Source organism: Manis javanica, chromosome 7, assembly GCF_040802235.1.
Source record: "Manis javanica isolate MJ-LG chromosome 7, MJ_LKY, whole genome shotgun sequence".
NCBI lineage: Eukaryota > Metazoa > Chordata > Mammalia > Pholidota > Manidae > Manis > Manis javanica.
The window spans coordinates 14,536,409-14,557,191 of NC_133162.1; the positions used below are offsets into that span (position 1 = coordinate 14,536,409).

General features: G+C 33.7%; 1 protein-coding gene across 7 annotated transcripts in view; it reads right to left on the minus strand.

Moving 5' to 3' along the window:
* Nucleotides 1-20,783, minus strand: part of ATRNL1 (attractin like 1) — a 718,480-nt gene that overhangs the window by 517,385 nt on the left and 180,312 nt on the right. For 6 of the 7 annotated variants that reach the window (XM_073240354.1, XM_073240356.1, XM_073240353.1 and 3 more), the window contains exon 18: nt 19,737-19,955. In XM_073240354.1, the coding sequence (XP_073096455.1) occupies nt 19,737-19,955 (219 nt within the window). Of the gene's footprint in view, nt 1-6,934; nt 7,017-19,736; nt 19,956-20,783 lie in introns of all 7 variants that reach the window. The other variant, XR_012133000.1, reaches the window with a different exon arrangement.

The following is a 20,783-nucleotide window of genomic DNA, read 5'->3' on the forward strand; positions in this document are numbered from 1 at the left end:
TTTTATTCAACATAGTTCTGGAGGTTCTAGCCATGCAATCAGACAACACAAAGTAATAAAAGGCCTCCAAATTGGCAAGGATGAAGTCAAATTGTCCCTGTTTGCAGATGACATGATATTATAGATGAAAAACCCTAAAGAATCCAGTCCAAAACTACTAGGTCTAATATCTGAATTCAGCAATGTTGTGGGATACAAAATAAATACACAGAAATCAGTTGCATTCCTATATACTAATGATGAACTAGCAGAAAGAGAAATCAGGAAAATAATTCCATTCATAATTGCATCAATAAGAATAAAATACCTAGGAATAAACCTAACCAAGGAAGTGAAAGACCTATACCCTGAAAACTACAAGATACTCATGAGAGAAATTAAAAAGATACTAATAAATGGAAACACATCCCGTGCTCATGGATAGGAAGAATTAATATTGTCAAAATGGTCATCCTGCCTAAAGCAATCTACAGATTCAATGCAATCCCTATCAAAATACCAACAGCAATCTTCAAAGAATTAGAGCAAATAGTTCTAAAATTCATGTGGAACCACAAAAGACCCCGAATAGCCAAAACAATTCTGAGAAGGAAGAATAAAGCAGGGGGGAATCTCACTTCCCAACTTCAAGCTCTACTACAAAGCCACAGTAATCAAGACAATTTGGTACAGGCACAAGAACAGACCTATAGATCTATGGAACAGACTAGAGAGCCCAGATATAAACCCAAGCATATATTGTCAATTAATATAAGATAAAGGAGCCATGGATATACAATGGGGAGATGACAACCTCTTCAACAGTTGGTGTTGGCAAACCTGGACAGCTACATGTAAGAGAATGAAACTGGATTATTGTCTAAACCCATAAAGAAAAGTAAACTTGAAATGGATCAAGGACTTGAATGTAAATCATGAAACCATAAAAACATAGGCAAAAATCTCTTAGAAAAAAACATAGGCAAAAATCTCTTGGACATAAACATGAGCAACTTCTTCATGAACATAGCTTCCTGGGCAAGGGAAACAAAAGCAAAAATGAACAAGTGGGACAACATCAAACTAAAAAGCTTCTGTACAGCAAAGGACATGATCAGCAGAACAAAAAGACATCCTATAGTATGGGAGAATATATTCATAAATGACATCTGAAAAGGGGTTGACATACAAGTTATATAAAGAGCTCACACACCTCAACAACAAAAAAAGCAAATAAGCCAATTAAAAAATGGGCAGAGGAGCTAAACAGACATTTCTCCAAAGAAGAAATTCAAATGGCCAACAGACACATGAAAAGATGCTCCACATCACTAATCATCAAAGAAATGCAAATTAAAACCACAATGAGATATCACCTCACATCAGTTAGGATGGCCAACATCCAAAAGACAAACAACAAATGTTGGCGAGGATGTGGAGAAAAGGGAAACACTCCTACATTGCTGGTGGGAATATAAATTAGTTCAACCATTGTGGAAAGTAGTATGGAGGTTCCTCAAAGAACTAAAAGTAGAAATATCATTTTACCCAGGAATTCCACTCCTAGGAATTTACCCTAAGAAGGCATCGGCCCAATTTGTAAAAGCCATATGCACCCCTATATTTATCGCAGCACTATTTACAATAGCCAAGAAATGAAAGCAACCTAAGTGTCCATCAGTAGATGAATGGATAAAGAAGAGGTGGTACATATACACAATAGAATATTATTCAGCCATAAGAAGAAAACAAATCCTACCATTAGCAACAACATGGATGCTAGAGTATATTAGGCTCAGTGAAATAAGCCAGGCGGAGAAAGACAAGTATCAAATTATTTCACCCATCTGTGGAGTATAAGAACAAAGAAAAAACTGAAGAAACAAAATAGCAGCAGACTCACAGAACCCAAGAATGGACTAAGTTGCCAAAGGGAAAGGGACTGGGAAAGATGGGTGAGAAGGGAGGGATAAGGGAAAAAAAGTACATTATGATTAACACACTTAATGTAGGAGCAGGGACACAGGGATGGCAGTATAACACAGAGAAGACAAGTAGTGATTCTATAGCATCTTACTATGCTGATGGACAGTGAATGTAATGGGGTATGTGGTGGGGACTTGATAATAAGAGGAGTCTAGTAACCATAATATTGCTCATGTAACTGTACATTAATGATAGCTAAATTAAAAAAATAAATAAAATTTAAAAAGATATATATGGTAAACCCTGGAGCAACTGCTAAGGAACTAACTTAAATATATAGTTAGAACAACATTAAATAAATTAAAATACTGCATTAGAAAGTGTTCACTTACTACACAAAAATAAATGAGAAGTATGAAAAGTCATGAGACATATAGGGAAAAAAGTTAAATAACACATATAAAATCCAACTATATCAATAACAACATGAAATGATTAAATAATCAAAAGGCAGAGATTGGCAGACTGGATAAAAAAGATGTCCAAATATGTACCTTTTGCAAGAGACATACTACAGATACAAATAGATTGAAATTGAATGGATCAAAAAAGATACCACATACAAACAGCAGCTATAAGAAAGTTGGAACAAGTACACAAATATCATATAAATAGAGTTTTAAAATGTTACTAGAGTTAAATAGGGACATTTTATAATGGTAAAAAGGACAATCCATCAAGAACACATAAAAATTGTAAATATGCATACACCTAACAAAAAATCCTCAATATATGAAACAACCACTGCAAAAATTAAAGTAGAAATACACAATTGAACAATAATAGTTGGAGACTTCAATACCTCACTTTCAACAATGACTAGAACTAGATAGAAGATCAGCAAGGGAGTAGAAGACTTAGACAACACTATAAAACACCTACACAGATATAAATAGAAGAATCTACACAATAACATAATGTACATTTTTCTCAAGTGTCCATGAAACATTCTCCAGGATAGACTATGTAGTACATCATAAAACAAACCTTAATACATTTCAAAGAAATTAAGTCATATAAGGTATGTTCTCTGAATACAATTATATGAAAATTAGAAATAAAAAACAAAAATTTGATAAAATCACAAATTTGGGGGAAGGAAGTAACACATTCTTAAATAATCAATGGGTCAAAAAATACCACATAAATTAAAAATTACTTTCAGATGAATGAAAATGAAAGCATAGCATGCCAAATACCACAAAAACACTGCTCAGAAACAAATTTATAGGTATAAGGGAATTTTTTTTTAAGTCTCAAAACAACATTTTGCCTGAAGAAACTAAAAAATAAATAGCAAACTAAACTCAAAGCAAGCAGAATAAAGGAAATAATAAAGATTAGAATGAAAATAAATGAAATACAGAGTAGGAAAATGAGAAAGTCAATAACGCCAATGTTTGCTCTTTGTAATGATTACAAAATTAACAAACCTTTAGTTAGACTGACCAAAAAATTAAAAACAGAAGACACAAATTATTAAATTCTGGAAAGAAAATGGAAACACATTACTGATAAAAGATAGGAGAAAGGAACTATAACCAAGCATAATTATGATCATATCAATAGATGAAAATACTCAACAAACTAGGAATAGAAGAAAACTGTCCCAACTTAATAAAATGTATATATGAAAAATTCATAGTTAACATCATATTTATTGGCAAAATAATAAAAGCTTTCCTTCTAAGATCAGGAAAAAAATTTCATTCTTGTCACTTCTATCCAACATTGTCATGGAAGTTCTGGACTAAGCAATGAGGCAAGAAAAAAAAAAGACATCCAGATTGAAAAAGAATATGTAAAACTAACTCTATTTGCAGACCACATGATATTACATGTAGAATAAGGATTCACAACAAACTTATTTCAACTAATAAATGAGTTCAGCAATGTTGCACATTAAAAGATTAAGCATAGAAAAATCAGTTTTCTTGTGTTTCTAAACACCTAAAATGAATAATCTAAAAATAAATTTAAAAAGTAATTCCAGTGACAATAGCATCAGAAAGAATAAAGTAGTTAGGAATACATTTAACTAAAGAAATGCAAACTTGTACAAAATTTTTGAACATCTTTTGAAAAAAATTAATGGAAAGATATCCTATATTCAGGGATTGGAAGACTTAATATTAAGATAGCAATTAATCTTGATTGATCTAAAAATTCAATGCAAAGTCTATTAAATTCCAAAAGACTTTTTTATTAGGAATAGATAAGCAGGTCCTAAAATTCATATGGAGTTACAAAGGACCCAGACCAACCAAAGCAATCTTGAAAAAAAAAGAACAAAGTTGAAGGACTGACACTTCCTAATTTCAAAAACTACTACAAAGTTATCATAAGCCAGTGTAGTATTGGCATAAGGATAGATATATGGATCAATGGAATACAATTAGTTCCAAAATAATCCCATACATCTATGGTCAACTGGTTATCGAAAAGGGTGCTAAGACCATTAAATGGGGGAAAAATCATCTTTTCAACAAATGGTGCTGGGATAACTTGATACCCACATGACAAAGATAGAATTTGGACCCGTACCTCACACAATGGATGGGTCCATACCTCCAAAAGGATCAAAGATCTAAATGAAAAAGCCAGAACTATAAAATGTTAGAAGAAAATACAGGCATAAATCACGATTTTGAATTAGACCACAGTTTCTTAGATCTGACACCAAAAGCATAAGAAACCAACAGAAAAGAATAGATATATTGGACATTATCAACTAAGAAATTTTTGTGATGGTTTCAGAGGACATCATCAAGAAAGTGAAGAAACAACTCACAAAATAGAAAAAAATATTTAAGAAAAATATCTCTGGTAAGGGTTTAGTTTCCAGAATATATAAGCAACTCATAAAATTCCTAAATTAAAAAAAAATTTAATGGGCAAAGAATTTGAGTATTTTCCAAAGTAAACATACAAATGGCTAAGAAGCATATGAAATAAGCATCATTATTCAAACGGGAAATGCAATCAAAACCACAGTGAGCTGACACTTCACATCCACTACAATAGTAATAATCAAAATGATGAACAACCAGTGTTGATGAGGATAGAGTAATTAGAACCCTCATACATTGCTGGTGATAATATGTTCACAGCAGCATTATTCATAATAGCAAAAGAATGGAAATTAGCTACAGATCCATCAACTAATGAATGTATAAATATGTGGTATGCAACTGAATATTATTCAGCCATAAAAAGAGGTAAAGGACTAATATATACTACAATATGAATGAACATTGAAACATTATGCTAAGTGAAAGAAGCCAGACACAAAGGCCACATACTGTATGACTTGCACTTAAATGAAATATCCACACTAGACAAATCTATAGAGAAATAAAGCAGTTTACTGGTTTTCAGGTATGGAGAGAAGGAAATATAGGAAGTGACTATTAAAAGGTAAAGTTTTTGCAGTTATAGTTGCATGCCTACTGATTATACTAAAATACATTCACTTGTACACTTTAAAATAGTGGATTTTATGGTATATGAGTTACATGCCAATACAAAGAACATAATTAGAACTAGTTGGATGAGCTGAAAAATAATTGGCAAATTCTTCATATCTCTGCATATACAGTCTCCATAATGTTACTTCATCCTTGCTCTCATGAAAAAAGTAGGATTTTCCCCACCCTTTGCACACAGACTGGCATCAACTTTCTCAAAACAATAGAATGTAGAAGGTGGAATGTAGAAATTCTGAGCTTAGGCATCAACAGGCGTACAAACTCTGCTCCCTTCTTAGAATCTTATTCTAAGAATTCCATGTACATTATGGAAGCACAGCCTGCACTGCAGAAGGATGGAAGGTCAAGTATGGCAGAGAAGAGTCCTTTGTAACTGAGGACCCCTAGACCAACCAGCCAGCTCACACCACCAGACATACTGAGTGAAGCATTCTGTGACCATCCAAAACCAGTCAAACCACCAAATAACTGTAGCCCCATGAGAAAAACTAGAAAAGACTGACCAAAAAACTCCCCGTAGAATTCAGAAAAAAAAGATGACACAGAATCATGAATAAAACTGCTTCAATAGAGTGATTTGGAGAAGCTATGTTAAATAGTAATAAATAATTGAAACAGGTTTCAATTAAAATTGAGAAAAATCTAAAAAAAGAGAGAATTGAAATGCAAATCACAAGAGAGGCAAGTCCAAATTAGGGACTTAGTAAAAAAGCCTAACGTAAGTGAAGCAATCTTCTAGAAAATGAAGACAATGACACAATGGGACAGATGCAATATTTGGAGATATAACAACAGAAAAGTTTATAAAAATAATGAACAACATCAAGCTAATAAACCATACTACTCACAGTCACAATAAAAAATGAAACTGATAACATCATATTAAAATTAATGACATCCAAATACCAAAAAAAAAAAAATTTTTTTAAGTCAGGAGAAAAAAAGACATATTGCTTTCAAAAGTGAAACAATAAACCAATAGAGGAATTCTTAAGAGACACAGAAAAAGCTAGGAAAACAAAAAGAAAATTACAACTTCAAATTATTAAAAAAAAATATATATATATATATATATATATGTATGTATATGTCAATTTAGAATGCTATTTCCAGTAAAAATATCCTTCAAATAAAAAGACATGCAATTATACAATAAAAACATATTTTAGATATGTGAGAGATAATTTATGGCCAAACTGAGAAACATAATATTTAAAAATGCTAAATAAAATTCATCAACCTAAAGAAATATTATAGCAGAAGGAAATTCAGATCTATGAAAAAAATGAAGATCACAGGAAATGTTTAATATGTCGATAAAGATTTTTTCTTATGATTTCTTTACAAGAAAATCATCTGATTAAAGCAAAAAAAATAATGTATTGCATGGTGATAACATACGTAGGAGTGAAATATATGGTAATAATTATACAAAGGCCAGAAAAGGAGCAAGTGGAATTACACTATTATAATATTCTTACCTTATACATGAAGTAGTATAATATTGATTCAAGGTAGACTGTGATAAGATAAAGATGACTATTACAATCACTACAGCAGTCACTAAAAAAAACACAAAAGAAGGATAGCTAAAAATCCAATAAAAGTGATAAAAATGGACTTTAAAAACACTCAATTAATCCAAAAAGGCAAAAGGAGGAACAAACAATAGAGGAAAAAAATTAAGGAAATTTTAAAAACAAGTATCTTGATGGTAGGACTTAAACTCAATAATGCCAATATTATATTAAATCTAAATTGACTAAACACTCTGATAAAAGACAAAGATTGTCAAACTAGATTTTTTCAAAAACAGAAAAGCAATATTTATGTGCTTACAAGAGATTGATTATAAATAAAAACACACAGGTAGAAGACTTCCACTTCTGCCCATGAAGAATTACCCACTCTGAGAATTGACTTCCAACTGCAAACAAGAAAGTCAAACAAAATATATGAAGCAACTACTTTCAAATATAACAGGCAGCTCAGGAAAGGAGCCTCTGGAAAAAACAGAAACGAGCTGACTGTATGATTGCCTTGGCTTGCTCACTAGAGGCAGATTTGAGAAACGCAGCCGAGAGGGGCAAACCCAAACAAAAGCCAGAGATTTCATTTAGTTGACGACACAAAGATCAAAGTTCAGGAAGGCCTGGGTGACTAGAGTTTGTGAGGCGAAAAGAGATGAGAGCTATGCACAGCAATCTCCACGAGGGTCCCTGGAATCTTTGGCTGAATAATGGATTGAACACAGAGTATGAAATTCCATGAAGTTGAAGAAGGTACCACCAAAACACAGTAGGTCAAACAATGCCAGGAGTTCACACAGGACTGGAACGGTTTGTGCCCCCATTTGTCACAGGGGAGAAACCTCATAATACAAAGACTATTTTAGACAGACCACAGGAAGGCACTGACTTAGTAGTAGAGGTAAATTAGAACTGGACTTATGCCTGCTATGTACAGGCCCTAACATTCTGAAAAACAACTTTTGAAATGATTGTACAGATCTCAAGTAACATAACTGCATACCAGAATAAAGAACAACACATGAAATGAAATGGAGCAAAATTGAATAATAAGCTCCAAAATTTTATGATGTCCACAATTCCATCAAAAATTACCATGCTGGAAAATCTGATTCATAAAAAATCAATAGAAACAAAGAAATGGCATACAAGATGGAATGAGCATAGAAGGATTTTTAAAACAGCTATTAAAAATATGCTCCATATGCTCAAGAATGCAGAGTAAAACATGAACATAAGGAGAGAAACAGAATATGTAAAATCACTAATTTTTAAAGATATAAAATATGCAAAATGAAACATAAATTCAATGCCGGAATAACAGTCTTTTCAACAAATGGTGCTGGGACACCTAAATAACCACATATGCAAAAGAGTTGAGTTGGATCCCAATCTCATTCCACACACAAAACATAACTCAAAATGGTCAAAAGACCTAAATATAAGAGCTAAAACTTAAATTCTTAGAACAAAATGCAGGTGTAAATCTTTGGGATCCTATATAATGCATGGTTTCACAGGTATGATACAATAGAAAAAATAGTACATCATCAAAATTTAAAACTTTTGTGCTTCAAAGAAAACTGTCAAGATAATGAAAAGGCAACCCAAACAATGGTAAAAAAAAAATATTTGCAAGTCAATCTTTGATACAGGACTTATATTAAGAATACAAAAGAACTCTTATAGTTCAATAATAAAAAGACAAATATGCCAATTAAACAAAGAATCATAGCCATTTCTCCAAAGAAGAAATACAATAAATACATGAAAATATACTCAACATTATTATCCACCAAGACATTGCAAATCAATAATATCACTTCACATCCACCAGGATGACTATAATCAAAATGATGTGCAATAACCAGTGCTGGCAAAAAGGTAGAGTAATTGAAACACTCATGTACTACTGGTAGGAATGTAAAATAATGCAGCAGATTTGAAGTAGTCTGTCAGTTCCTTAAAAGGTTAGTTGAAGTTACCATCTAACCCAGATATTCCATTCCCAAAATAATGACAATATGACAACACATAAACTTGTACACGAATGTTCATAGCAGTATTTGAAAAGCCCAAAACTGAAAACACCCAAATGTCCATCAAATGATAACTGGATAAACACAATGTGATACACACATATAATAGAATACAATTTGGTAATAAAAAGAAATGAAGCACTGATACATGCTACAACATGGATAAACCCAGAAAATGTTATACAGTGTGAAAGAAGCTATCACAAAATGCTACAATTGTATGATTCAACTTATATAAAATTTCCAGGATAAATAAGTCCTGGAAACTAGTGGTTGCCTAAATTAGACAAAAGTAGGTGGGGGTTTAGCGGGCAGTAGCTACTAATAAGTAAAAGGTTTCTCTTAGGGATGATAAAAAAACTTTTTTTAATTGATTGTGGTGATGATTGTATAACTGAATATACTAAAAATCATTGAGTTCTACACTCCACATGGTCATATTGTATGGTGTAAAGGTTCGTCTTTATGTGTCGTGAAGTTATAGTACTTAGTTATTTAATCCAACACAAATTCCTCCTCTTCAGAATGGTTGGACCTGTACATATAATGGGATAGTCACTCAGATGCATATGTTAAACTATATGACACAGTTGACTTTAAGAAGGGAAATCATCCTGGATGGACCCAATCAGATGATCCCTTAAAAGGACCTGGTCTTTACATGAATAAAGAGATTCAAGCATGAGAGATCTCATTGAATTTTTGAGACTACATTGCCAGTTTGGGAGAAGTAGGCATTCCTTGAAAGCTGAAATAGTCGCTGGTTGACAGCCAAGTTGAAATCCCACACTGAATTCTGCCAACAATTTTAATGAGCTTGAAAGCTAATTCTTCTTGAGTTTCCAAACAAAAACTCAGCTTGACTGACACCTTGATTTCAGCCTTTGAGACCTGCAGTGCGGAAGCCAGGCTGGCCATGTCCCAACATCTGTCATGCAGAACGCTGAGCTTTAAAGGGGTATTGTTTAAGCCGCTAAGCTCGTGGTAATATGTTACACTGCAATAAAAACTAATACACTCTCCAAAATTAAGCAGTGAGAGAAAAACAAACTGGTATGGTGCCAGCTACACAAACTGAAGTAGAAAGTAGTAGTCCACAATATCTCTGGAAATTAAGAGGATCCTTGTCATGTGTGACTAACCATTCATCTATTTTGAAAGTCTTTTTCTGGGTGAAAATACTTACAGAATGTTATGTCCTCTTAATGAATTCACCTACTTGTCATTATGAAATGACCTTCTTTATTTAAGGTAGTATCTTTTGCTCTGAAACATATTTGTCTGATATTAAGGTAGCCAACTCAACTTCCTCTTGACTTGTTTTAGCATAGTGTATCTATTTCCATTCATTCACTTTTAAAACATGCATGTCTCTATACATTAATTAGGTTTCTTACAGGCAGTCTATAGTTCAGTCTTATTTTTTTAGCTAATAAGAAAATCTCAGCTTTTTTATGGGTGATAGGATCATTGACATGAACATGATTATTGAAATGACTGAAGTTAAATTAAATATATCATTTTGCCATTTGTTTCATCTGTTCTGTATTCCTCTTTTTTTCCTTGCTCTGCTTTCTTTTGGTTTAATTTTTAATTATTATTTAATTTTGTCTATGTGTTTGGCTTATTGGCTATGGCTCACTGTATTATTTTAATAGTTGTTTCAGAGTTTAGAATATATATGTACAAATTATCACAGTCTAACTTTAAGTGATATACCACTTTACATCTCTTATAAAAATCTTACAACAATATACTTTCACTTTTCTTCCCTTGGTCTTTCAGTTATTATTATCACATAGTTGATGCCTACATAAGAATTAAACTCCATAATGCATTGTGATTTCTGCCTTTAACAGTTGATTGCCTTCTCTAAACATAGAAATATTAAGAAAAAGTCTGTACCTACTTTACCTACAGAGCTACCATTTCCTTTGTCCTTCATCTTTTGTATAGATGAGTTTTTATCTGGAACAGTTTTTCTTCTACTTGATTTAACATTTCTTATACAATAGGTCCACTGGTAATGAATTCTAAGTCTGAAGAGTATTTTAACTTTGTTTTTGAAAGATATCACTAAGTAAAAGATTTTAAGTTAACTTTTTTTTCTTTTGCTATTCTAAAGATGTTGCTCCACTGTTTTCTTTTTTCTGATGAGAAATCTGCTATCACACTTATCTTTGTTCCTATGTACATGAGTCTTTTTTTCTCTGGCTGCTTTTATCTTCTTATAACTGGTTTGATTTAATTATTATGTGCATTGGTATAGATTTCCCCAGGTTTACTGAACTTAAGGTTTGTTGACAGTCTTGCCTCTGTGAATTTAGTTTGTATCAAACTTAGAAAAATTTTGGCAATTATTTCTTTCTATTTTTCTAAGCTTTTTCCCTCCCCTTCATTAGAGTGTCCAATTACAAAATACGAGGCCACATGCCCCGTAGCTCATTGACATGCTATTAATTTTGTTTCAGTCATTCATTCTGTGTTTCATTTTGAGTACTTCCTATTGCTTGTCTTTGAGCCTATCAATTTTTACTTTAATAATGTCTAATCTGATATTAATCCCATTCAATTCTTTTTTCATCTCAGAATAGTTTTCATCTCTATAAATTCAACTTGGGTTCTTTTTGTTTTCTGAACCTCAACATTCACACTAAGTTTAGTTTTTTAAAAATATATAAAATATATTTATAACAATTGTTTCAATACTCTTGACTACTTTTAACATCTATTTCATTTCTAGGTTGGCCTCTATGGATTGATTTTTCTTTTTCATTATGGGTCATATTTTCCTGCTTCTCTGCTTAGATGCTAATTTTTGATTAGATGCCAGACACTGTGAATTTTATATGTTACAGTTTGGGTGCTGGATATTTTTGTATTCCTATAAATATTTCTTAGCTTTGTTTTGGAACTTGCCTAAGTTAATCAAAAACAGGTTTGAGCCTTCTGGATGTGTTACACAGGACACTGCAGCATTTAATTGAGGGCTAATTTTGCCACATCAGTGAAGCAAAATCCTTCAGGCCGAGTAGTCTACCTGATGCTCAGTGGACAACGACATTTCCCACTCTAGCTGTTCAGGCAGGCAAATCCCAGCCCTGTGTGTTATTTGGTGACTATCCTTTTTGTTCCCTTCAAGTAGTTCTTTCTGCAGGCTCAACTGGTGCACATATTTTTTGTTGAATATTCAGGAGGTATCCCTCTGCGGTTCTCCACAGAGTTTTCTCTGTGCAGGTCTCTCTTCTTTGGTACGCTTCCCAGGAAATCTAGCCATGTTGGCCCCCCCAGACTCCCAGCTCCATCTCTTCAATTCAAGGTGAACACCACGCTCTGCGTGTTCCCTGACTGCACTGCCTCGTGCAAGTTTTCTTCAGGCATTAACCTGGACAGTGGTAGGACTCCCCTCATTTGCTTCCTGCCTCTGAGGGAACACTGGCCCTCACTGCCTGATATCCAATGTCTGAAGAACTGTTCTACATCTATGTTGTCCCATTTCTTAATTGTTTCAGGTGGAAGCAGTTGAGTCACTGGTAGAGAAACCACCCATCCCAGTTTACCCAGGACTGTACTGGCTTTAGTACTGAAAGGTCCACATCCCATGAAAGCCCTCAGTCCTGGGCACACCCAGACAGTTGGTGACCCTACACACTGTTAATCCATTTTTGTTTGGTGGTAAAGTTTATTTTTTATTTTAAGAATATATTTAAAAAGTAACTTGCCATTTAAAGCAAAGGTATAGAAATGTACTGTGTGGATTATAACATTTAAAGGTAATAAGGCTCTTACACTATATGGGAAGTATACCACTTAAATGTAGACTGTGACAAGTTAAAGATGAATGGAAAACCTACAGAAAGCTCAGAAAGAAGGTAATATAGTCAATAAAATAATAAATAAAATAAAATGAACCATAGAATATATTCAATTAAAGAAAGGCAGAAAAAGAGGTAAGATGGCACAAAGAACAGATGAGAAAAACAGAAAACAAATAACCAGATGGAAATTTAAACCAAGCCAGATTGATAAATACATTTAATTTAAAAGACTCAAACACATTAATTTAATGGCAGACACTATGAAACTAGATTAAACAGAAAGACCTAACAATGTGTTGTCTATAAAAAACACACTTCAAATATAACATAGCTTAAAGTAAAAACATGGAAATAGGTGTCATAAAAACACTAATCAAAAGTAGTTCTCAGACAAAAATAAAACATTATGCTTATATTAGAAAAAAATTATCAGCTTAATTATCTGTTTCTACCTTATGTAACTAGAAGAGCAAATTAAACTATAAATAAGCAAAGAGGAGGAAAGATTAAGAGCAGAAATTATATATCAAATATAAAATGGACAATAAAGAAAAATCAATATAACAAAAAGCTGTTTATAGAATCAATGAACACTGTCACACATCGAACCAGACTGACAGGGAACATAAATTACCAATACTTGGAATTAAACAGAGCTATCACTAAAAATCCTACAGCATAAAAGATAATAATATTATGAGTACCTTTCTGTCAATAACATCTAACATGAAATAGGTTCAGTTCCTTGAAAGACACAAACCTAAACTCACTCAAGAAACTAGTGTACCTGAATCCACATACCTGCTTTTAAAAAAAAACTGCATTTGTAGTTAAAATTCTCCTTCCAAATAAAATTTCAGGCTTTGTAGGTAAACTCCACCAAACCTTTGAGGAAGAAATTCTACATAAACTCTTCCAGAAAATAAGAGGAAGAAATCTCAACTTCTGAGATTGATACCAACCAGACATTAAGAAAACCATAGACCAATATTCTCATCAATTTAAATGCAGAAATAATTAACAAAATTTAAACAAATTGATTCAGCAATGCAATAAAAGGATAACACATCATGAGCAAGTGGATTTTATCCCAGGGATGCAAAACTGGTCTGGCATTTGAAAAATCAATCAATATAATTAATCATATAAACAGCTAAAACAAAAAGTAACTATGATTATCTCAATAAATGCACACTCAGAAAAATTACACAATTATGATTTTTAAAAAACTCAATTAACTTGGAAGAGAAGTTCCTTAAGCTGATAAACACATGTATGAAAAATTGACAGTTAACATCATACTTAAAAGTGAGAGGTTATGTGCTTTCCAACTAAGACTAATGTCCACTCTCACTAATTCAGTGATGTACTGTACGTTCTAGACAGAGCAATAAGAACAAAAATAACTTGTATGATTTAGAAAGGAAAAAAACAACATTGTATTTATTGATAAGCAACTTAAAAGAAAATGCTAAGGAATCTGTAAGTGCCCGAATGAAAAAATGAGGTCACCCAAGTCACACAGGCAATGTAGGAAAATAAACGCCATTTCTCTAAATTCAAAAATAATTAGAAAATTGATGTTTAATATTCCATTTGCAGTAGCAATTGAAGAAGCAAGATAAAATTTCTCAGTAACTGAAAATAATGGAAGTTTCCATAGGTCTATGTCTCTCAATATGTCCTCCGAAAAAGAAAAAGACAGAACAAGAAGGAAAAACAGAAAAAGAGAATTATCCCAAAACTATGCATTCATTTTACCTGACAACAGAAAACAAACAAGGCAGCCATCTCATGTGCCCCCACGGCACTTGGTCGTCACCGAGGTAAGCGGAAGAGTTAGGAAGTTGGCAGCGAGGTTAAAGTGGATACAATACCCACTCTGGAAGGAGTAAGTCTATCCTATGCGTGAAACTAGTAAAACAGTCGTAGAACAGAGTAAGAAAAACAGAGTCGTAAAACATGTAAGAAAAGGACTTACAGGCAGGCACAATTTCAAATCACAGCCTTGAGTACAGCTTCAGGGAAGAAAGCAAAGGGAACAAAGTAGAAGAAAGGTGCCTCTGTCAACTGGGTAGTTAAGGGATAAATAAAGCACAAAAACCAAATTCCTGCCAGACAAAAAGGAAAACCACAAATTCAAAGAGCACACAATCCTTACTCCGACCACCAAAACGTGGCTATTCTAACTTAGGTGAGCTCCGCAAAACTAAGAATCTTATAAACGGTGCTGATGCCACAAAAATGAAAAAAAAAAACCCTACTACAAATCTATACATTTATTAATAAAAAAAAAAGAGAACAAAATCCAATATATCTTAACTAAAACCTCCCTGAAAAATAGCAGCCATGAAGCAGGAGCATAAGACAGCCCTCTAGACAGAATAAATACGGCCGAACCAGCATTTGGGAAGTCACAAAAAAAACACCTTCAATGAGAAATTCAAATATTTAGAATAGAAAATGACATGGAAGAGGAAGAAATGAAAAGAGAGTTGATTAAACTCAGGAAAGAGATGAAAACAAGCAAAAACACAGAAATGGACATGGACTTACGATGCCCAAGGGAGAGCTGAGTCAATGAGGCGCTAAAGGAAGGCGGAAAAACAAGCAAGAAAGTGAAAAGGTGACTTAGAAAGAAGGAAAGAGGGTCAGAAATGGAGAACTAATATTTAAAACCATAATCCAAAAAAACTTCTCAGAAATAAAATAATGTCTTTATGCCCGCTTCCAATCACTAGCCCTTGTTCTCCAAAAGTAACCACTACCCTGATTTTAATACCATAAAAGAGTTTTGCCTGTTTTTGAATACAGGTAAATTGAAGCACAGAGTATGTCCTCTTTTATGGCGCCTTCTTTCCCTCAATGCTGTATTTGGGAAAGCCATCCATACTGTTTCATGTACTTTTATTCAAATCATTCTCATGTTATGTATTCCAATGTGTGAAATACCAAATTCTTCTTTCATCCAAGTATTGATGAACATCTAGATGATTTTCAGGTTGGTAGTATTAAAACAGTACTGCTATGACTATTCTTGTGCATGTCCTCCAAGTAATTATAAATGCTTTCTATTGAGTCTGTGGACCTGAACCAGGAATCAGTTAATGTTTTCTATAAAGGACAAATTATAAGTATTTTAGACAGTGTGGACACATACAGACTCTGTCCAAATTCTTTCCCTCCTTCCTTCCTTCCCTCTTTCCCTTTGTTTCCTTCCTTCCTTCCTTCCTCACCTGCTCTCTCCCTCTTTCCTCCTTCCTTCTCCTTTCTTTTCAGTGTCCAAAAGTGTAAAATCATTCTTGTTCACAAGCCATATAAAAACAAGCCATGGGTTAAATTTTACAGACTAGTTTGCCAGCCACTGGCCTAGACAAAGAATCCTTGAGTCATACGCTTTTGTTCAACTTTAATAGATATTTCCGACCATTTTCTAAAGTGTTTATACCATTTAGGCTCTCAAGAAGCTATATATAAGAGTTCTACTTGCTCTTTCTTGCTAACACTTAAAATTACCTTTTTCATTTTGTATATTCTGGTGGGTGATTAATGTGTTATTTTGTGGTTTTAATTTGCATTTCCCTCATGCCTGAAAATGTTAATTACCTTTCCAGATGCCTTTTAGACTTTTAAATATTATATTTTGTGATGTACCTGTTCAGCTCTCTTGCCCATTTTTCATTTGCATTGTCTGCCTCTGTATTACTGAATTGTAATAAATCTCAATTCTGGACAAGACGTTTTGTTGGATATATGCATTGAAAATATCTTCTCTGATTCTACAGCTTGCTTTGTTTACTACATTTTTTCATGAACATTAATTTTTAATTTTAATATAGTGCAATTTATCATATGTGCCTGTATGGTTAAACTTTTGTGGCCTGTAGAAGGAGTCACTGCCAATGAGTAGCTGTACTGTTAGAGCTTTCACTTTTAGATCCACAATTTAGCTGGAATTTACATTTTTGCATAATATGAGGTAGGAGTCAAGATGTAATTTTTAGACATCTAATTCACCTGGTATCAGCCACTGAAAGGCCATCCTTCTTTCCATCGCACTGGCAGTTACCTTTGTCATAAATCAGATAATCATATATGTGATCTGTTCCTATAATCGCTGTCCTCTTTCACTGGTTAACTTCTCCATTCTTACACCAAGTCCACTATGTCTTAATTACTATAGATTTATCATAGCTGATGATAGCCAACAGTCATAAAAATTTTTTATTTATCTTTTTTCTCTTCTTGCTTTCTGAACGGTAAATGGAAAATTAGTATGGTATCAGACACAGAACTCCAAAGGTCATCTTTAAAAATCAGTTTATTGAGTAGGAAGCACTCATCCCTCATGTCACATAGATGTTCCCTGCCTCATTCCTAAAAAAACTGTAGAGAATAGTGGGATTCATATCCTTCTGTCCAGACACACTGGCCTAAACACAACTTTCTTCACATATTGAGAGCTTGGGAAATTATATGCACTCTACTACTCTCAGATTTTCCCTGTTTTAACACAAATAACAAAATAAATAAGTCTAACAAAAGCTTATTTTATATTTGTCACTAATAAAATACACTAATTGTGTGTGTCAATATCCCCATTGCATGACAGTATTTTGAAATACTTCCTCTCCTTTTTTCTGTTTTCTCCTTCTGAAATTCCTCCTAGGCATATCTGAAACTTGTCATTCTATCCTTACTGTCTTTAACCTCCTTCTCATATTTTACATCACTTTATCTCTGATCATTTTTCCCTGTTTATTGGACTATTTCTTCATATTTATCTTCCAGTTCATTAATGATCTCTTCAACTATGTCTAATGTGCTATTTAATATATCCATTGACTTTCTAATTTCAGTGACTATATTTTTCACTTCTAGAAGTTTCTCCTATTTTTCTAAACTACTTGTCTTTTAAAAAAAAACTTTCATTTTGAAATAATTTTAGATTTATAGAAGAATTACAAAAGTAGTGTAAAGCATTCCTATGTACCATTCACCCAGATTCCCCAAATGTTAATATCTTACAGAACCATGATAAATATTACATAAATACATAAATATTTATCAAAGTTAAGAAATTCATGTTAGTACACAATACTATTAACTCAACCAGATTTTATTTGGATTTCACCAATTTTGCCATAAATATCCTTTCTTTTCTGTTCCCCTAACCAAACCAGGATATCACATTTCATTTAGTTGTCATTTCTCCTTAGCGTCTGACAATCAGTGATAGTTTCTTATACAGTCTGTATTCCATCCTGGGATCCCTGACATCCTAGTTGACTTTTTTTTCAGTCTGCATTCAGGGAAGTTCATTCTTAGTTGTATGCAACATGGGTTTTGACAAATGCATAGAATCATATATCAACTACCACAATATCATTAAAGAACAATTCAATAACCCAAAAAATTCCACTGTGATGCCCCCTCCCCCGCCTTGAAGTCAATCCCTACCTCACCATTCCTGATAAAAAGCTAATTTGTTTTTCATGCCCATAGTTTTGCCTGTTCCAGATTGTTTTACAAATGAAATTATACAACATGTAGCCTTAGGGTCTGGCTTCTTTCACTAAGCAAAATGTATTTTAAGATTCAGCCGTTTTGCTGTGTGACTCAGATTCACTCCTTCTTGCTTTTCGTACATTTCAGTTTTGAAGCATGTACTGTTCCACCCTGGGCCACATTCCCTTGGGCCATCTGCTTTCAGTGTCTCACCTAAAGCAAGTTCTTCCGTACCTCTCTACTTTTTCTGCCTTGGAATTTCCACTCGTGCCAGACACTCTGACATAGCTCAGAAGTACAATACCCACAGAGGTATTATCACTCAACCACCAGGGCATATGAGTTAGTGGATAAATGCCACACCTGCCCAGTCCCTCAGTGGATTAACTCTGAGGAGTATTCTGCAGGGTTCATGAATCCCCAGTGGGTCTGAGTTCAAATTTCCCAGTGTAGCAGCCAGATTAATAATGCCCATATTTTGGGGTTTTCTCCCTTCTTTGAAATTCTGTTACCTCAATTGTCCTCCCAAGGTTCACTTCCCAAATAAACTGTCTCACCCAAGTCCATGTGTCAGGCTGTTGTCTCTTCTAGAACACTCTCCCTAGATATCCCCATAATTCACTCCCTCACCTGTATGATGTGTTCATTGTTACTTCTCGGTGAGATATTTTCTTGTCATCCTATTTTAAATTACAAGCCTTATCTCTCCTTGCTTTATTTATTTAATAGCACTTATCACCATCTAACTTCATATATGTATGAGTAATTAATTTTATTAATTTTAACTAGAATATCAGCTCTATGAATGCAGTGATTTTAGTCTAATTTGGTAATTGTTGTGTCTCTATCACCTAAAACACTCCTTGGAACATAGCAGGCACTCAATTAAAATATTTTTTATTTTTATTAATAACTTAATCTCTAAACAAGTATAAGAATAGACTACCTATGAAAAAAACCCTGAAAACTTTACTGACCTTCAAAATTGAATGGTAGTGAAACCAAAGGCAGCTTTCAAAAGGAAGCCAGCTAACTCCATCACAGACATTATAAAGAACATCCCCTTGCTTAGCATGGAGCTTGATCAGATCCTCTAAGTTGCCTTTGAATTCTAAAATACTATACTACTAAGAATAAAATATTATACTACATGGCATAAAATTGGCATGATACCAATATCTTTTCCTTAACAGTTTATATGAAACCAAATCTAATAATATATTCCATGCATCTGGTTAGCCTATTTAATGATTCCCATTACAGGGAAGTATACTTTTTTATCTTTAAAATTTAAGTCTCATTTTCAGTGTTTTTTTTTATAAGAAAGGAAAAATCATTCTTGGTTTCCTCAAACAAAAACCAAAGTTGTTTTTATCACATTTTTATTACCTGGGCACTGGATAAAGGACCATTCATAGTTCTTTTCTTTAGGACAAAGACTGGTATCAAGAGCCATCTCACTACTGTGCATTCCAACAAGCTTCATTGGTCCCCGTGAAGATCCTTCAATGCAGTGTCCTCTTCCTGTATCACTAGGATCATTACACCAGCCACATCCAGGTTGTTCCAAACATTGTCCACAGGTTCTCAATCCAGAACAATTATGAGCTACATGACAGGAACATTAACAAATATGTTATATGACTTTATATTCAAATAGAATTGTGAGCTAATAAAAATAACTATGGTCTGAAAAAAAGACAATAAAAGATAATCTATAGATAATGTAAACTTTTTTTTAAAACTCTAAGACACAGCAATTACTTAAAGCAAACAAAACATACATAATGAACAAAGAGTTGATAAACAGACTGACTGGAGGATGAAAAAAGGTGCGGTAACTATGGCAAGGAGATACATGAAGTCAGTACTTAGAATCCTTAGAACTTTGCCAGTATTAGGGCCTTTGGGGAAATGATCCAGGGGCCCATAGGTGCACCTGCCATTGTCTGAGATGTAGGGCCATGTGAGCTGTTCTTGTGCCTAATAGGGCCTCCAAGGAAAACCTCTGCATTTGCCTGTAAACATCCAGTGTAAGGAATGCTTGCCCATTCCTGAGACAGCTGAGTCCTTTCTGCAGTCTCTCATCAACAATGCTCTTCCCACAGGTCTAAGACTCTAGTATGTGGCTAACATGTGGTAAGTAAACTGAATCTCACCCAAAGAGCCAAACTGAATGGGAACCTGGAAGCCAATACTCGGCCTCAGCCAGGCAACCAGCAGCCTAGGATCTCTCAGACTTTCAGGACTACATAAGATCAATTGCTAAAACTCGCCCTTTTTTGTTTAATGGATGTAGAACCTATGAGCTTCACCAAAGTCTATAACCGCTGTGTTGCCTTTTTCAAGGAGGAACTTATTAGTCTGCTATCATATTCACAATCGATGCTATATGATGTTTTAAATTTTTAATTCACAATCTGAGTATCCTACACT